At 40.4% G+C, this 18,686-nt stretch overlaps 1 protein-coding gene across 1 annotated transcript in view; it reads right to left on the bottom strand.

The window, feature by feature from the left end:
- LOC124048122 (guanine nucleotide-binding protein subunit alpha-13-like) overlaps positions 1–18,272 on the bottom strand; it is a 36,983-nt gene extending 18,711 nt beyond the window's left edge. The window contains exons 1-2 of the mRNA XM_046368568.1: positions 17,860–18,272; positions 9,031–9,257 (exon numbers count right to left, since the gene is read on the bottom strand). Coding sequence (XP_046224524.1) covers positions 9,031–9,257; positions 17,860–18,142 — 510 coding nt within the window. The 5' untranslated portion in view covers positions 18,143–18,272. The remainder of the gene's footprint in view (positions 1–9,030; positions 9,258–17,859) is intronic.
- Between the last annotated feature and the right edge of the window lie 414 nt (positions 18,273–18,686).

Raw genomic sequence — 18,686 nt, 5'->3', positions numbered from 1 at the left:
CAATGTATTATCCACATAAAAAAACCTGTCTGATCAGGATGAACAATACCTGTTAAAAACGTTTTATTCTGAGTGCTATGATTGCTAGTATTTTTCTACACAACATTAAATTGCAAAAGGACTCGTTTAAATAATAGTGAAATCAGACCTTCCTGCGGAGTACCTGACAGACTACCATTTCAATAGGAGTAGTTAAAACAAGTTAATAAATGGAGCTTTGAGTATATAAAAGAAAAGGGCTTTATAAACCTCTTCCAGTATGCCATTAAGCCCTGGGGTTTTTCCAGACTGAAAGTATTTAATAGCCTCAAAGTTATTCCTCTGTAATTTGGCCTTTGAACTGATCTTTTTGTACATTTGTTAAATGTTCCTATTTTTTTTTATTTAGAAAGAATTCCTTGCAGTAATTGTCATTCAGTGTGTGAGAAGACAGAAAAGATAACATCTGCTTAAAATATTTAGCTTCCTCTTAACTTCTTGCGTCGAGCCATCCTGGATCCGGGATCGTGACTACAGCCTCAAGCCCATTACCATAACACAACGTTAACTATTCATGAAAATCGCAAATGAAATGAAATAAATCTGCTAGCTCTCAAGCCTAGCCTTTTGTTAACAACACTGTCATCTCAGATTTTCAAAATATGCTTCTCAACCATAGCAAAACAAGCATTTGTGTAACAGTATTGACAGCTAGCGTAGCATTTAGCGTTAGCATTCAGCAGGCAACATTTTCACAAAAACCAGAAAAGCATTCAAATAAAATAATTTACCTTTGAAGAACTTCGGATGTTTTCAATGAGGAGACTCAGATAGCAAATGTTCAGTTTGTACAAAAATATTCTTTGTATAGGAGAAATCGCTCCGTTTGGTACATCACGTTTGGCTACCAAAAAAACTGAAAATTCAGTCATCAAAACGCCAAACTTTTTTCCAAATTAACTCCATAATATCGACTGAAACATGGCAAACGTTGTTTAGAATCAATCCTCAAGGTGTTTTTCACATATCTCTTCGATGATATATTGTTCGTGGAAGTGTGCTTTCTCCTCTGAATCCCATGGGAAAATGCCTGCAGCTGAAGATTTACGCAACAATTTAGACAAAGGACACCGGGCGGACACCTGGTAAATGTAGTCTCTTATGGCCAATCTTCCAATGATATGCCTACAAATACGTCACAATGCTGCAGACACCTTGGGCAAACGGCAGAAAGCGTAGGCTCATTCAGGGCACATTCACAGCCATATAAGGAGACAATGGAAAACAGAGCCTCAAATTCTGCTCATTTCCTGTTTGAAGTTTCATCTTGGTTTCGCCTGTAGCATCAGTTCTGTGGCACTCACAGATAATATCTTTGCAGTTTTGGAAACGTCAGAGTGTTTTCTTTCCAAAGCTGTCAATTATATGCATAGTCAAGCATCTTTTTGTGACAAAATATTGCGCTTAAAACGGGCACGTTTTTTTATCCAATAATGAAATAGCGCCCCCATGGGTTCAAGAGGTTAAAAAAATCATTTGTGACACGATTCAGGAAACTAGGCATATGTCGCAAGTCACAATTTCACAGGAGAGCGTTTGAACATATTTTTTTTATCAACATGCGTTTTTTTTTTGTGGCAGAAATGCCTTCTTGAATATGTTTACTTTCATGTGCCTTAAACTCGTATGCCATCTGTAAATACGAATTTTAATTGTTAAAATTACAAGCCCTGTTGGTTAAGCCACAGAAAAAAAGTTAACCTTCCCACTAGCCATGATTGGCTGAGATAATGAGTGGGCTGGACATGCCGAGAGAGGAGTTTGGATTGGTTTGCCATAGAATGTCGTCATTCTGTGTTGGTAATCCTGTCGAACGCGTTTATTTTTTTTATTTTTTTCAACTGTGTAATGGAGCTGCATAAGTGTTACTCCCCACCTTCTGGAGGATCAAGTTTTGAAATCAGTGGAATTAGAGTATGCTAGCTAAAGAGATGGAGGGAACACCTGTCTCCGGATTACATCTTCAAACTAAGAGAAACCGTGGCATGGCATTCCTGACAGGGAGACGCGTCCATTCATGACGATGTACACAGGTAAGATAGCTAGCTAACGCTAGACTAACGTTACATTTTCAGATATTACACGTTTTCTAATTTTGACAGAAAGTGGTTTCATTTCAAGCTAAAGTGTACTGTTAGCTAGCTGGCTAATGTTAGTTGGCTGGCTTTCGAGCTGATATTATTTGTTTCCCAGAGCCGTTTGCTGTTATAGTTAAAGCCCAATGTTGGTTAGTTAACATTGAACGTGGGTGGTTAGCTCCCAGCACTGTAGCATTGTTTGCACTGTTCATTGTTTAGCTAACGTTAGCTGGCTGGCTTGTTAGGTAACGTTATGTGACGTGTGAATTTACACTTTGTTTAAAAATTATTTTTTTTTACTTTTCAAATTGTGCTACATAAGACTGAATCCAGGTGATGAGTCACATTTGGAGTATCATAGATGACAGCCTTTAGGAAAGAGTTTCTGCAAATTATTTTCGGCAGCATTCCTGTGTTGGAGATTCAGGAAGAATTTGGTGCATATTCTATCCAGTTTGCTTTATTTTTGTAATAGATTACATTTGATCGTTCTTGAATAAATTCCTCCAGTTTTTTTCCCTCCAACTTATTTTGTCTCTCTGTAGTAACGTTTTTATTGCTATCTACCTGTACTATTAGTTCATGTATTTACCTTGTTAGCCTTGTCTCTTCAGGCAGAAACTGCATTTCTTATTGATAAATATTGAGTGACCTCTGAATGTACATTGAATGTATCCCAAACAACAAGGGGATTTGCTGAACCTATATTGTACTGGAAAAATTCAGGTTATAAATGATGTCTTAGTTAAGAATAAATTGTCCTGAAGTAGACTGATTAACTTATTTTGGACTGAGGGGCAGTATTGAGTAGCTTGGATGAATAAGGTGCCCAGAGTAAACTGTCTGCTAATCAGGCCCAAAAGCTAGAATATGAATATAATTTGATGATTTGGATAGAAAACACTGAAGTTTCTAAAACTGTTTGAATGATTGAGTATAACAGAACTCATGTGGCAGGCAAAAACCTGAGAAAAAACACAACCAGGAAGTGGGAAATCTGAGGTTTGTAGTTTATCAAGTCATTGCCTATCGAATACACAGTGTCTATGGGGTCATATTGCACTTCCTTAGACTTCCACTAGATGTCAACAGTCTTTAGAACCTTGTTTCAGGCTTCTACTGTGAAGGAGAAGAGAATGAGAGCTGTTTGAGCCAGAGGTCTGGCAGAGTGCCATGCATGAGCTGATCACACGCGTGAGAGGTAGCTGCGTTCCATTGCATTTCTAAAGACAAAGGAATTCTCCAGTTGGAACATTATTGCAGATTTGTGATAATAACATCCTAAAGATTGATACTATACATCGTTTGACATGTTTCTATGAAATGTAATATAACTTTTTTGACATTTCGACTGAACAAGTGATCGCACATTATGCATTTGGATTACTGGGCTAAACGTGTGAACAAAAAGGAGGTATCGGGACATAAATTATGGACTTTATCGAACAGCATTCCGATCAAGATCACCAAAGGTAAGTGAATATTTATAACGCTATTTATGACACCTCTCCTTTTTTGGAAAATGGCTGGATGGTTCTCTGTGACTAGCGCTGACCTAACATCATCGCAAGCTGTGCTTTCGCCGTAAAGTCTTTTTGAAATCTGACACAGCGGTTGCATTAAGAAGTTTATCTATATTTCCATGCATTACACTTGTATCTTTTATCAATGTTTATGATGAGTATTTCTGTAATTTGATGTGGCTCTCTGCACTTTCACCGGATGTTTGTTTGAGACAATGCATTTCTGATCATAACACACCAATTTCAAATGACGTTTTTGGAAATAAAGATTAACTTTATCGAACAAAACACACATTTATTGTGTAACACGAAGTCCTGTGAGTGCCATCTGATGAAGATCAAAGGTTAGTTATTAATTTAATCGCTATTTCTGATTTGTGAGTCCTCTCCTTGGCTGTATGTTTTTCTGTGACTAGGTGCCGACCTAACAATCGTTTGGTGAGCTTTTGCCATTAAGCCTATTTGAAATCAGACACTGTGGCTAGATTTCAAGAAGTTTATTTTTAAAATGGTGTAAAACACTTGTATGTTTGAGGAATTCTAATTAATTATAGGATTTCTGTTGTTTTGAATTTGGCACCATGCAATTTCACTGGCTGTTGGCGAGGTGGGACGCTACCGGGCAGTATTTAGATTTTTGGATGAAAAACATACCCAAAATGAAACTGCCTATTTCTCATGCCCAGAATCTAGAATATGCATATAATTGGCAGATTAGGATAGAAAACACAAAAGTTTCCAAAACTGTCAAAGTATTGTCTGCGAGTATGACAGAACTGATATCGCAGGCGAAAACCTGTGGAAAATCAAACCAGGAAGTGGCTTCTATTTTGTAAGCTCCATTTTCCATAGGCTGCCTTCGCTCCATTTAAAGGGATATCAACCAGATTCCTTTTCCTATGGCTTCCTCAAGCTGTGAACAGTCTTTAGACATAGTTTCAGGCTTTTATTTTGAAAAATGAGCGAGAAAGAACCCATCGCGTCAGTGGATGGCTGGGTGCCAGCAGATTTTCATGCGCAACAACCATTTTCTTTCTCTCGCCTATGGAAGAAGCTACTTTCCGGTTGACATATCAATTATATATTGTAAAAACAACCTTGCACTTGTGATTTCATGAAAATTCAATATTTTTAGTATTGGCGATCATAGCGATCTCACTCCCTCCTTCTGTCTGAACTTGGAATATTCCTGTTCGTGGGCTTGGGCCACTGACCCTTAACCTGGTTGTTCTGCGTTGTGTACTATTCTAATCATTTGAAGTTTGATGAAATAGCCATTTTAACTCTCCTGCAATTTGAAATCTCTATTTTTGACTGTCATAGTGCCTCTTATGGCAGTAACTTTACAAGCACTAATTATGGTCTATTTAGACCAATTTAGTATCTAGTTATGGTAAGGGGTGAAATAAGGATATCCAGTTATAATTGTAACTGCTTAGCAGATAAGAAAAGATCTGTCTTTACATGGCTAAAAGAAAAGGAATATAACATATACTGTTTACAGGAAACTCACTCTACATCCTTAGATTAAATTGCGTAGGAAAAGGAATGGGATGGTGAAATAATTGTCTGTCATGGACAAAGGAACCCGAAAGGTGTGATATTAACAAAAATGTTGATCCTAATGTGCAAATAGTCAGGAATGATTTGCTAGGAAAGTGGATCCTTTTGAATATGAAGGGGGATTTTTTAAAAACTGATTCAGCTCATTAATCTATAATATTGGCCAAATCAGGATGATCCATACTACTTCGAAAATATTTATACCAATGTATTGAACTTACAGGCAAACGATCAAATCATCATGGTGTTAAGTACACCTCAATGGACCGTAAAGGTAATCATACTATCATCACCGTGCTCTTAAGGAAATCACTAATATTATGGACACATTAAAACATTATGGATATTTGGAGACCAAAAAACCCTGACATAGTGAGATATACATGGAGACTTAATCAAGCTAGTTGTCTTGATTACTTTGTCTCTTTCTCTCTTGATCAAAGGTTAAAGTATTGATAGGAGACAGAATGTGATCGGATCCTCTAATTGGCCTTCACATAACTCTTACAGAATTTCCACATAGACAGGAATATTGGAAATTTAAGTAGGCAGCTACAGTAGCTGCATGATATTAACATCTTCGGGTTTTATTTCATTAAATGTATTTTATTTCATCTGGGTGCTTAAGTCACCTACTAACACCCTGGTACTACCCGTAGCTCCGAGTAAAACACAGAAAGGTATGTGTTGCAGATTACTACTTTGTAGAATTCCATAATGTGAAAGAAATAAAACACCAAGGTTAATGCTGTAGATATTGTTACAAGGGAGTGAGAGACTATTGAAACATGTAACTTTCAGGGTTTTAATTTTGTTATTGATATAGTTTACAGAGTGTTAAAAAGTATTGCTGTTGCTAGCTAGCTGAGCTGCCGACTGACGCTAACGTTGCATTATGGGAGATGTAGTTTTAACCCTCTACGGTCTGAATGGGATAAAGGCGATTTCACATTGTAGCTTGTTTGTATTACAGTGTTTTTGTACATGAGTTGTTGTATTTCAATACTGTCAACACTGAAAGCACCTAGAAATGTATTGGGGATGTGAGACAGGATGTGTGTTTTACCTTTCTTCATGCTCCGGTATAGAACTTGTCAGATGGTGCATTGGAGACTGATGTGTTCCTGTCCTGTCTTTTCATAATACTATTGCAGGTATGGTTCTATTGTCTAAGAATTAAGATTATACATTCTTTGAATTAAGGACTGGTTATTATTTTATACATTATGGCTTTATGTATGAGTGTGATTGTGTGAGTCTGAGAAAACACAGAGAGAAAGAACAACTTGTCAGATGGTGCATTGGAGACCGATGTGTTCTTGTCCTGTCTTTTCATAATACTATTGCAGATCGACATTAAAGCCAAAACGACAGCCGTGGTGTCGCTCTTTATTTCTTGGTTCTCCTGTGGTACATATAAAGACTGCTACAAAATGTCTGATGTTTTGAATTCAAGAAACAGGTTTTAGCAATATTTATTTTATTCCCTTGCCTGTTTTCCAATGCCACAGATGTTAGACAATGGAGTCAAGATGCATTTGTGTAGTAGATTTGAGTAGGTTGATGTGTGTGATATTGTATGCGATTTAGTGAGTGTACAGTGGCAAGGAAAAGTATGTGAACCCTTTGGAATTACCTGGATTTCTGCATAAATTAGTCATCAGATTTGATCTGATATTCATCTAGGTCACAACAATAGACAAACAGTCTGCTTAAACTAGTAACACACAAATGATTGTATGTCTTGTCTACATCATTTAAACATTCAGTGTAGGTTGGGGAAAGTATGTTAACACCTAGGCTAATGACTTCTCCAAAAGCTAATTGGAGTCAGGAGTCAGCTAACCTGGAGTCCAATCAATGAGACATGATTGGAGATGCCCTATATATGCCTTGCCCTATTTAAAAAAAACTCACAGAATTTGAGTTTGCTATTCACAAGAAGCATTACCTGATGTGAACCATGCCACGAACAAAAAGAGATGTCAGAAGACCTAGGATTAAGACTTGCTGACTTGCATAAAGCTGGAAAGGGTTTCAAAAGTATCTTGAAAAGCCTTGATGTTCATCAGTCCCTGGTAAGACAAATAGTCTATAAATGGAGAAAGTTCAGCACTGTTGCTACTCTCCCTAGGAGTGGCCGTCCTGCAAAGATGACTGCAAGATAACAGCGCAGAATGCTCAATGAGGTTAAGAAGAATCCTAGAGTGTCAGCTAAAGATGACAGAAATCTCTGGAACATGCTAACATCTCTGTTGACGAGTCTACGATACGTAAAACACGAAACAAGAATGGTGTTAATGGGAGGACACCATGGAAGAAACCACTGCTGTCCAAAAACAACAACATTGCTGCACATCTGAAGCTTGCAAAAGTGCACCTGGATGTTCTACAGCATCTCTCTCTCTCAGTCTCTCTCTAGGGAGCATCATGGTTTGGGGCTGCTTTGCTGCCTCAGGGCCTGGACAGCTTGCTATCAGACAGAAAAATGAATTCCCAAGTTAATCAAGACATCCTGCAGGAGAATGTTAGGCCACCAAATTCCTCCTGACCTTTGAGCTGGTCTGATCCGCAACTACAGAAAACGTTTGGTTGAGGTTATTGCTGCCAAAGAAGGGTCAACAGTTATTAAATCCAAGGGTTCACATACTTTTCCCACCCTGCACTGTGAATGTTTACATGATGTGTGCAATAAAGACATGAAAACATTTAATTGTTTGTGTGTAGTTTAAGCAGACCATGTTTGTCTATTGTTGTGACCTAGATGAAGATCAGATCACATTTTATGACCAATTTATGCAGAAACCAGGTATTTCCAAAGGGTTCACATACTTTTTATTGCCACTGTATAGAAGGTCTGGATAATTAGTAAGACTATAATGTGTGATGTCTAAATAAATAATAACCCAGACAATTTTCATGGTTGAGTGTGTGTGTATCGTGAGTATACATGAAGTGAGTATAGCCTTAATATTCTGGATGATAATTGTAATCCATATCTTATCACCATCATAGTTGCATAATAATTCAATTAAACATGTTCATGAAAAAAAAACACATCCCAGCATTTCCATAGCAATTGAAATTTCACATGATCATGAAAGAGGCTCTAGAGACAGCTTCACTACATTACAAATGTATTCCTCATAGGCTCCTGCGCCTATCTCCTGTTTCTGTAGCGTGAGGCAGCTTGATGTACAAGCACACCATCTGTACAGGACGCTACTCTATCGCAGGGCCTTACCCCCTAATCTTGCTCTTTAATGCCGAGTGGCCTATGAAGTCTTTAAAAAATAAATGGCTCCACATTTCCATTATCGAATTTAGCCTATAGCCTACTTTGAAGTAAAGGTAAGACACGCCTCCAGCTTCCATTTGTAAAGTGACGGGGCACGCTGATAGACTGTTGCCCGCACCGGAATGGTGAATGGGAGGCGCGCTTCAATTACCAGTTGAGAATAAAATAGTAACTATTTTTTTCCCCCCATCATGCACCAAAACGATTTAACATGCAATTGCATTTAGAATTGAGGAAAACACATTCATTGCGGAACCAAAGGCAATCAGCTGAGGAGCTGCTGGAAAAATCTCACTCAAAATAAGCTCTGTATGCTGTGATAGTTGTGTTGGATAAATAAGATACATGATGACTAACGAAAACACACACAGGCCAATTTAATTCCACTAAATAATGCAAATTAACCTGTAGCCTGATAAGCATGACAGTCAAATATATTTCCATTGACTGGTATTTCCAGCAATGAATAAGCCGGCAATTGAGGGATAATGGAAACCCTGGGGGGCGTGTACATTGGGTGTGTACTAACCAGTTGGAACTCCCTGCGTCTGTCGTAGGCCTGTTGTATTCCGCTGTCGGCCCACAGGACCTGGATGGAGGGCAGGTACTTGAGAAACACGCTCGTCTCCATCTGGCCGTTCGCCATCATCACAGACCGTGTGTCGAACGACATCACATTGTCTCCGTGCACCTGGTTGTCAGGGGAACCCCAGGGGATGTGAAGCTTCTCCCGTGCATCCACCAACACACGCATACCTGAAGAGGACAGATAAAGTTGATGGTTAACAACAACGACCATACACAGAAACTCTCTGACGGGGGTCGATAATATTTTGTTACGTTACAGCCTTTTCCTACAATGGATAAAAAATATTTCCCCCCTTCAGTCTACACACAATAACAGGTCTTTAGAAATGTTTGCAAATTTATCAAGGATCTCTCTGAACTTCGCTCTGTTCATCTTTCCCCTCGATCCTGACTAGTCTCCCAGTCCCTGCCACTGAAAAACAACCCCACAGCATGATCCTGCCACCACCATGCTTCAACATAGGGATGGTTACAGGTTTCTTCCAGACGTGATGCTTAGCATTCAGACTGTGTTCTTGGTCACCTCCCTTACCAAGGCCCTTCTCCCCCGATTGCTCAGTTTGGCCAGGCAGCCAGCTCTAGGAAGAGTCTTGGTGGTTCCAAACTTATTCTAGGCTACCCTGGGGCGGCAGGGTAGCCTAGTGGTTAGAGCGTTGGACTAGTAACCGGAAGGTTGTGAGTTCAAACCCCCCAGCTGACAAGGTACAAATCTGTCGTTCTGCCCCTGAACAGGCAGTTAACCCACTGTTCCCAGGCCGTCATTGAAAATAAGAAAATAAGAATTTGTTCTTAAATAAAGGTAAAAAAATCCATTTAGGAATGATGGAGGCCACTGTGTTCTTGGGGACCTTCAATGCTGCAGACATTTTTTGGTAGCCTTCCCCAGATCTGTGCCTCGACACAGTTTTGTCTCGGAGTTCTCGGACTTCATGGCTAGGTTTTTGCTTGAATTAAAAAGTTTTTATTTTATTTTTTTAAATGGGCAAATGTTGCACAATCCAAGTGTGGAAAGCTCTTAGAGACATACCCAGACACAGGGGTGTAAATACTTATGTAAATGAGATATTTCTGTATTTAAATTTCAATACATTTGCAAACATTTCCAAAAAACATGTTTTCACTTTGTCATTATGGGGTATTGTGTGTAGATCAGTGAGAAAATTCAGGTTGTAACTCAACAAAATGTGCAATAAGTCCTGACCAGCTGTCTGGAACAGTGATGTTGTTTCTACGTGCCAATTCGAAGGCAAGTTCTCTGCATTTGAGGCTACTGAACTGGTCTGCAAAATTCTTGATATGTTTATCAAGTTCAGACTCCATGTTATCAGATAAGTTACAGGACTGCTTTGCTAGCAAAGATTGGAATAAGTTCTGGGATTCTTCTGATGGCATTGAGGTGTACACCACATCAGTCACTGGCTTCATCAATAAGTGCATTGATGACGTTGTCCTCACAGGGACTAAGTACATACCCCAACCAGAAGCCATGGATTTACAGGCAACATCCGCAATGAGCTAAAGGGTAGAGCTGCCGCTTTCAAGGAGCGGGGCTCTAACCCGGAAGCTTATAAGAAATCCCGCTGTACCCTCCGACGAACCATCAAACAGCCAAAGCATCAATACAGGACTAAGATCGAATCATACTACACCAGCTCTGAAGCTCGTCGGATGTGGCAGGGCTTGAAACTATTACAGACTACAAAGGGAAACACAGCTACGAGCTGCCCAGTGACACAAACCTACCAGATGAGCTAAATTACTTCTATGCTCGCTTTGAGGCAAGTATGGATTACCAGGACGTGTATTCCGAGCATGCGCTGACCAACAGGCAAGTGTCTTCACTGACATTTTCAACCTCTCCCTGTCCGAGTCTGTAATACCAATGTTTCAAGCAGACCACCATAGTCCCTGTGCCCAAGAACACTAAGGTAACCTGCCTAAATGACTACCGACTCACGTCTGTAGCCATGAAGTGCTTTGAAATACTGGTCATGGCTCACATCAACACCATTATCCCAGAAACCCTAGACCCACTAATTTGCATACCGCCCCAACAGATCCCCAGATGATGCACTCTATTGCAATCCACACTGCTCTTTCCCACCTGGACAAAAGGAACACCTATGTGAGAATGCTATTCACTGACTACAGCAAAGCTCATCACTAAGCTAAGGACCCTGGGACTAAACACTATGCCTCTGGATCCTGAACTTCCTGATCGGCTGCCCCCAGGTGGTAAGGGTAGGGAACAACACATCCGCCACGCTAATTCTCAACATGGGGCCTCTCAGGGGTGCATGCTCAGTCCCCTCCTTTACTCCCTGTTCACTCATGACTGCATGGCCAGGCATGACTCCAACACCATCATCGAGTTTGCTGATGACAACAGTGGTAGAGCTGATCACCAACCACGATGAGACAGCCTATAGGGAGGTCAGAGACCTGGCCGTGTGGTGCCAGGACAACAACCTTTCCCTTAACGTGATCAAGACAAATGAGATGATTGTGGACTGCAGGAAAAGGAAGACCAAGCACGCCCACATTCTCATCGATGGGGCTGTAGTGGAACAGGTTGAAAGCTTCAAGTTCCTTGATGTCCACGTCACCAACAAACTATCATGGTTCAAACACACTAAGACAGTGGTGAAGAGGACACGACAAAGCCTATTACCCCTCAGGAGACTGAAGAGATTTGGCATGGGTCCTCAGATCCTCAAAAGGTTCTACAGCCGCACCATCGAGAGCATCCTGACTGGTTGCATCCCTGCCTGGTATGACAACTGCTCAGCCTCCAACTGCAAGGCACTAGAGGGTAGTGCGTACGGCCCAGTACTTCACTAGGGCCAAGCTTCCTGCCATCTAGGACCTCTACACCAGGCAGTGTCAGAGGAAGGCCCTAAAAATGATCAAAGACTCCAGTCAACATAGTCATAGACTGTTCTCTCTGCTACCGCACGGCAAGCGGTACCGGAGCACCAAGTCTAGGTCCAAAAGGCTTAACAGCTTCTACCTCCAAGCCATAAAACCCCTGAACAGCTAATCAAAGGGCTATCCAGACCCCTCTTTTACACTGCTGCCTCTCTCTGTTTATAATATATGCATAGTCACTTTGACTCTACCTACATGTACATATTACCTCAACTAACAGGTGCCCCCGCACATTGACTCTGTACCGGTACCCCCTGTATATAGCCTCGATTATTTCACTACTGCTGTTGAATTATTTGTTACTTTTATTGTATTTTTTACTTATCACTTATCTTAATTTTTTTTCTTAAAACTTCTTAAAGCATTGTTGGTTAAGGGCTTGTATAAGCATTTCACTGTAAGGTCTACTACAGCTGTTGTTTTCGGCACGTGACAAATAAAATTTGATTGAAAAGCTGGTTTTCCTCTGCTACTCTATCATCGCCTCTATCAAGCTCAGACTCCATGTCATCAGATAAGACCTGGTGTTCCTCTGCTACTCATCACAGCCTCTCTTTATACAGCTCAGACTCCATGTCATCAGATAAGACCTGGTGTTCCTCTGCTACTCATCACAGCCTCTCTTTATACAGCTCAGACTCCATGTCATCAGATAAGACCTGGTGTTCCTCTGCTACTCATCACAGCCTCTCTTTATACAGATCAGACTCCATGTCATCAGATAAGACCTGGTGTTCCTCTGCTACTCATCACAGCCTCTCTTTATACAGCTCAGACTCCATGTCATCAGATAAGACCTGGTGTTCCTCTGCTACTCATCACAGCCTCTCTTTATACAGCTCAGACTCCATGTCATCAGATAAGACCTGGTGTTCCTCTGCTACTCATCACAGCCTCTCTTTATACAGATCAGACTCCATGTCATCAGATAAGACCTGGTGTTCCTCTGCTACTCATCACAGCCTCTCTTTATACAGCTCAGACTCCATGTCATCAGATAAGACCTGGTGTTCCTCTGCTACTCATCACAGCCTCTCTTTATACAGCTCAGACTCCATGTCATCAGATAAGACCTGGTGTTCCTCTGCTACTCATCACAGCCTCTCTTTCAAACAGGTACATGTTAGTTTTCTGTACCTCTTCAGTGTCATTCAGTCTATTTGTTCGTCCCTTTTGCTGCTGCCCCAATGGACTTCTTCCCTTCTCTCACTTCCTTGGCTGCTCTTTCAAGAACCTCAAGGGGGATATAGACCCCTGCTTGTTTTACGTTTGTATAAACAGGGCATAATGATGCCTGCTCTGTAACAATGAAAAATGTACATATTCATTAAAGTGCAAACATACTATGTATACATAAAAAATAAAATAAAAACTATTGCACTGACTATGTACACACTGGCCTCTACCCACACACACAGTACATACCTTGCCACCACAACACACACTTTTTTTGCACCAACTCTCCTGCATTGACTATCCACACACACACACACACACACACACACACACACACACACACACACACACACACACACACACACACACACACACGCTTCTGCTACGGTCTATTATCTATCCTGTTGTCGAGTCACTTTAACCCTACCTATATGTACATAGCTACTTCAATTACCTCTTAACGCTGCCCATCGACTTGGTACTGTTAATCCCTGTATATAGACATGTTATTTTTTTATTAGTTATTCACTGTATTTATTCCTTGTGTCACTATTTCTATTTATTTTCTCTCTACATTGTTGTAAAAGGACCTGTAAGTAAGCATTTCACTGCTAGTCTACACCTGTTGAAATGCCAGTGGCACAACTTACCCCAAGGCAAACAGTTTGACCATATCAACCCACACAGCTACAAAGATAGACTTTCATGCTCGGTTTGGAATGTCATTGTAGCTTATAGAGACCCCAACTGATGAATAAAACAAATCTTTAAAAAACGATCTACTTTGGTTTAGATAATAAATTAATTTGTGTTTATAGAAATCATTATGCTTTTGACTTTGTGAAAAATAGTTATTTGGACGTAACTTGCGTACCAACTTTCCCATGTGGTTTCTTCCTTCATAGACTCCTCGAAATGACCTCTTCCTAAATATTTGGTTACATGATTAATTTTTTAAATTATTTTTTTTTTTTAATTGATTGTTTGGATCCTCATTGGACGAGCAGCATTCCAAGCCGTTCTGTATTGGCCGTCAGAAACACACTTATTATGCCCGCTAACAGTTCTATCAGAATATCATGTTCATGTTGCTGACCCAATCATCTGTTGTATTGATCTTAACTCGCCCATTATTATTTCACCTCTTTTCCAGCCTAGCATTTGGTTTGGTACAGCGGCAGTTTGTTCGCTGTCTGCCTACATTTACTCTCTGCTACCATTTCTGTCAAGCCATCTACACATACAGTTTGATGCATACGTTCCATAAATCCAAAGTATGCCCCTGTCATGATGTTGGCTTGGGGGGGGGGTTGGTTTATGACAGTCATTAATACCTCTTCCCCACTTTTTCCTCTCTCTACCCTACTGATGTGACATTTGAAACCCCCTTGGTTAACATAGAGATTCTGGGAACATCAGAAGGTCGGGGGAAATTAACTATATTCTGGTAATCCGACCAATTTAACATATGCGGTGGAACTTAATGAATATGATGTCAGTTTGGTTGTCATCTGGGACATTCTCATAAATGACAGGATGACAAACTGTACAGTGGAAAGTCTGCACATTGTAGTTATCGGAGTCACATGGAATTGTTGTTCAATTTAAAATGTTTGAATATAAAATTACTGGTGAAGAGATGAAATGTAATTTTAGCTTCCAAATGAAAGATTTGGGTTTTCATATGGTTAGGGCTCAGCTCAATCAGTGGCCCGCCCCCGTGAAGAGACATGGGTTATTAAACTTTTCAGACACACCCTTCTCGCTCCACTATATAAAGCCTTGACGAAAATGTAACCTCCTGTTCCAAGTACGTGAGGTCTGCAGCTTCTGCGTTAAAAGGACTAACATGTCAACTACAGAACTATGCCAACCTCAGCGTGAGCTTTGGTTGCGAATGGTATGAACTTTGAACTCTCATTCACTACAGAAGTGATACCTCCTAGCTGTTGAGTTAGCTACAGCAGCTGCAAACGCGGGCTAGGAAAGAACAGACAGAGTATCCCGTCTACCACACAACGACGTTACAACAACGTATCCAATTGACCACCAGAGGACAAATCTACCACCAAAGGACAAAGGACTCGGTTTGGCAACACGGCCTTCCATCTACCACCAACCTACCGAAGCGCAGCTCAGAGTAAAGATTTATTGCATTTTCCTTTTCCAAATGAAAGGTAATTTAGAATGCATAAGATACTGTATTTACGATAGCACAGCTTCTCCCTTTGTCCCTCAGTCTTCCCGCTCTTTCACTCAAACCCAGACTCTTCTTTTGTGTAACAAGTTGTCATATCTGTTCCGCCCGCTAGGGACGGTTTCCTTTATGACATAATTTGTAATCAAGGTATAATTCATTCGGTGTATATGTAATTGTGTGATTAGTTAGGTATTTAGTAAATAAATAATTAAACCCAATTTTGTATAGCTGATTCAACTTGTTAGCCAGGGTTCGTGCAGATAAGCAAGAATGTACAACTTTCAGATGAGACTGAATTAAGGTGACGATTAATATTGATTGCTATTAATGTAAAATATTACTAGGTCTTTAAGAGTTTATTTTCGGAAGATAACAGCTCTATAAATATTTTGTGGTGCCCCGACTCTCTAGTCAATTACATTTGCATGACTAGTTCCATCAGGTAATATTAATTACGGAGAAAGGATTCCGCGATAGCATAATTCAATGCAAAAATCAACAAAACAGTGCATATTATTACGCGAGATCTCGCAATTTTGACGAATCCCCGTACTTTCAGCGCATTAATCAAAAGCGGGTTAGTAATTTTGACCAACTACTGCAACGTTACCGTGGAAAATGGCCCAATCCAACCACGTCAACAAAGTTTTCCCCCTGGCCTGTCAACGTATTTACTTGCAAATATGGCTGACAGGCAGCACAAATGAACAGAAGTCAATCTCATTTGCCAACAAAAATAACAGCTAAAGACCGTGCAAAACAATTTCCAAATGTTTTACATGAAAGTGGGGAGAAATTGTTTTGCACTCCGTGCAACATTATGCTGGAACACAAGAGAAAGTCGACAATCAACAGTCACCTGGAATCAGCAAAGCACATGAGAATGTCAGAAGAGTTTGCACAGCAGCGGCAGATCACCATGCCTGAAGTGGTAGCAGGGCAAACTGTGACAAGCGCTGAAAGAATCAAGGTGAGTGGCGTATTTCTCAAACTTTTACTCCGCTGACCTTGGCTTTAGTAGGGTGGTCGGCACTCTGCTTTCCCCAGTCTGTCCATGGAGAGCGCTGCTCAAAGCAGAGAAATTTGTCAGCTTTTCCGTTTTAAAATCTCTGTAAAACGTACTGTACCACAACCAACGACTCCGCAGTGGAGCAATTGATATGGAGGAGGATAGAGAGGATGAAATGGAGGATTACATTGAGATATAGGCCTAGATGAGCTAGGCCCTCGGTCACCCCCCACCTCTTATGTTCAGAAAAAGAGCTGCGTTTATTCAAAAAAAGAAACAGCCGAAAAGAGAAATTTGTCTCCAATTGTTTTCATGGAAGATGAACTTGAGATAATGTTTTAATTGCAGATTGGACCCCAGGCGTTTATTTTGTCCTAGTTTAATCTTTTATACTATTTACAGATTAAGGGGGCATGCATTTTAAAAAATATATACATGTTGGAAATCTGAGCGAGTTTCCGCACATTTTTTGTTCAGAAAAATTGCTGTTCAGGAAAATAAACAAAATTGAGCACTTCAAAAGTTTCTAATTGTTTTTGTGTTATGTATTCTGCTTAAAATCCTCCTAAAACTGAGCACAAATGACTTTATATTAAATTAACGTGAAAAAAAACCATTGCAAAATGTATGGCAGAATTTCAGAAATGCTGCTGCAAAAATCAACAATTTTTGGCCACATAAATACATGTTTTTTTAAATCACGAAATCCTGGAGGGACTTCAAAATAGTGTCTCAGTCAGCGTCAAGCTTAAAGCCACATGGCTCTTCTCGCAGGCTGTATTTCCCTATGTGGGAGCATTCTGAAACGTAGGTTGGGAATTTGACAGCTTTTCGGCATATTTTGTTATTTCTGTAGAATTAAATATGGATGACTAAGTAGGCTTTTTATTTATGTTTTACAATGGGGGTCAATGTGGAATACCGTCGGTTTTCCCCAATTTGTGGGCGTGGTCGAGGGGAATTTCTTCTTATGACGTGAATACCGACACATAGTGGAGTACAGTGGTAAAACAATGATGTCATCTGAATTCAGACATCTTTATGCAAGGTTCGCCACTGAAGAGTTGACAGCAGGAAGTAGCTTAACACTTTTTAGAAGAGGCACCCTAAATGACCTTTTTGCATCACTGTGTGCATCGGATTTAACTAGTTATAACATAAAATGGCCCTTTTACATTCAAAGCTGAGACACTCTCATACTAGCCGACAACGTTAGTCATAAACAACACTGGCGTTCATCCACTAAACTGAATGTTTAATTGTAGTTCTGAAGCTAACGTTAAATCCCTAGCTAACTAATTTAGCTGCTAATGTCATCGAGCAACTCCACGCATACACAGAATGTAAACTTCGTCCAAAAGGTTTTTTTTAACACTCAACTTTCACTAGGGCTCGAAAGAAAAGTCCAGAATGTTAACTCGTAGCTTTTTAGTCCCGTAGACGTTCTCCCTAATTACCTTTGATAACATTGCTGTAAATTGTTGCCCGGAACTCTTCACGATCTTGCTGGTCGAAGTCCTGCCCGTGGATGATCCTCATCTGTTTGAGGAAAGTGGATTTGCCGCTCTCGCCCGCGCCCAGTAAAAGTATCTTTACAAGTCGTTCCGCGTAGGTTTTGTCTCGGGAAAGACTTTTGTCAATCTCCTTAGATTTCCTCAGCTGTTCAACCTCGGTGCTGGAAAGCAGGCAAACTGGGAAGCACTGGTTTAGCACGGTTCGGGTCGGCAGGAAGTCCGCCATGTTTCAACCAGCTTCATCGATACACGGGAGAGAGTTTGCTCGTTCACGTGAGGCGCGCGGAAACACGACTACACTGTAGAAATATAATTATTCCAGTTCTGTGTACTACATGTGACACACCTCTTTCGCTCGGCAGCTCGTTCACACACAAACCCACATTATTTGTGTGACTATCAGTGTATGAGTGTTTTTATCTTGTCATGTTTTTTTGTGGACCCCAGGAAGAGTAGCTGCTGCTTCTGAAAAAGCTAATGGAGATACAAATAAACACACATAGAGGGCCAAGCCCATCTCTCTTCTACAACCAGGAAATGTGCTTTGACAATATATTATAAACTGGGTGGTTCGACCACTAAATGCTGATTGGTTGACAGGTGTCGTATATCAGACCATATACCACGGCTATGACAACATGTATTTTTACTGCTCTAATTATGTTGGTAACCAGTTTATCTTCACAATAAGGCACCTCAGGGGTTTGTGGTATATGGCCAATATACCATGGCTAAGGGCTGTGTCCAGGCACTATATTAGCCATATACCA

The sequence above is a fragment of the Oncorhynchus gorbuscha genome, linkage group LG11 (genome assembly GCF_021184085.1).
Source record: "Oncorhynchus gorbuscha isolate QuinsamMale2020 ecotype Even-year linkage group LG11, OgorEven_v1.0, whole genome shotgun sequence".
Classification (NCBI taxonomy): Eukaryota; Metazoa; Chordata; class Actinopteri; order Salmoniformes; family Salmonidae; genus Oncorhynchus; species Oncorhynchus gorbuscha.
The sequence above is the reverse complement of the archived record's forward strand: the minus strand, read 5'-3'. Positions and strand labels throughout refer to the sequence as shown.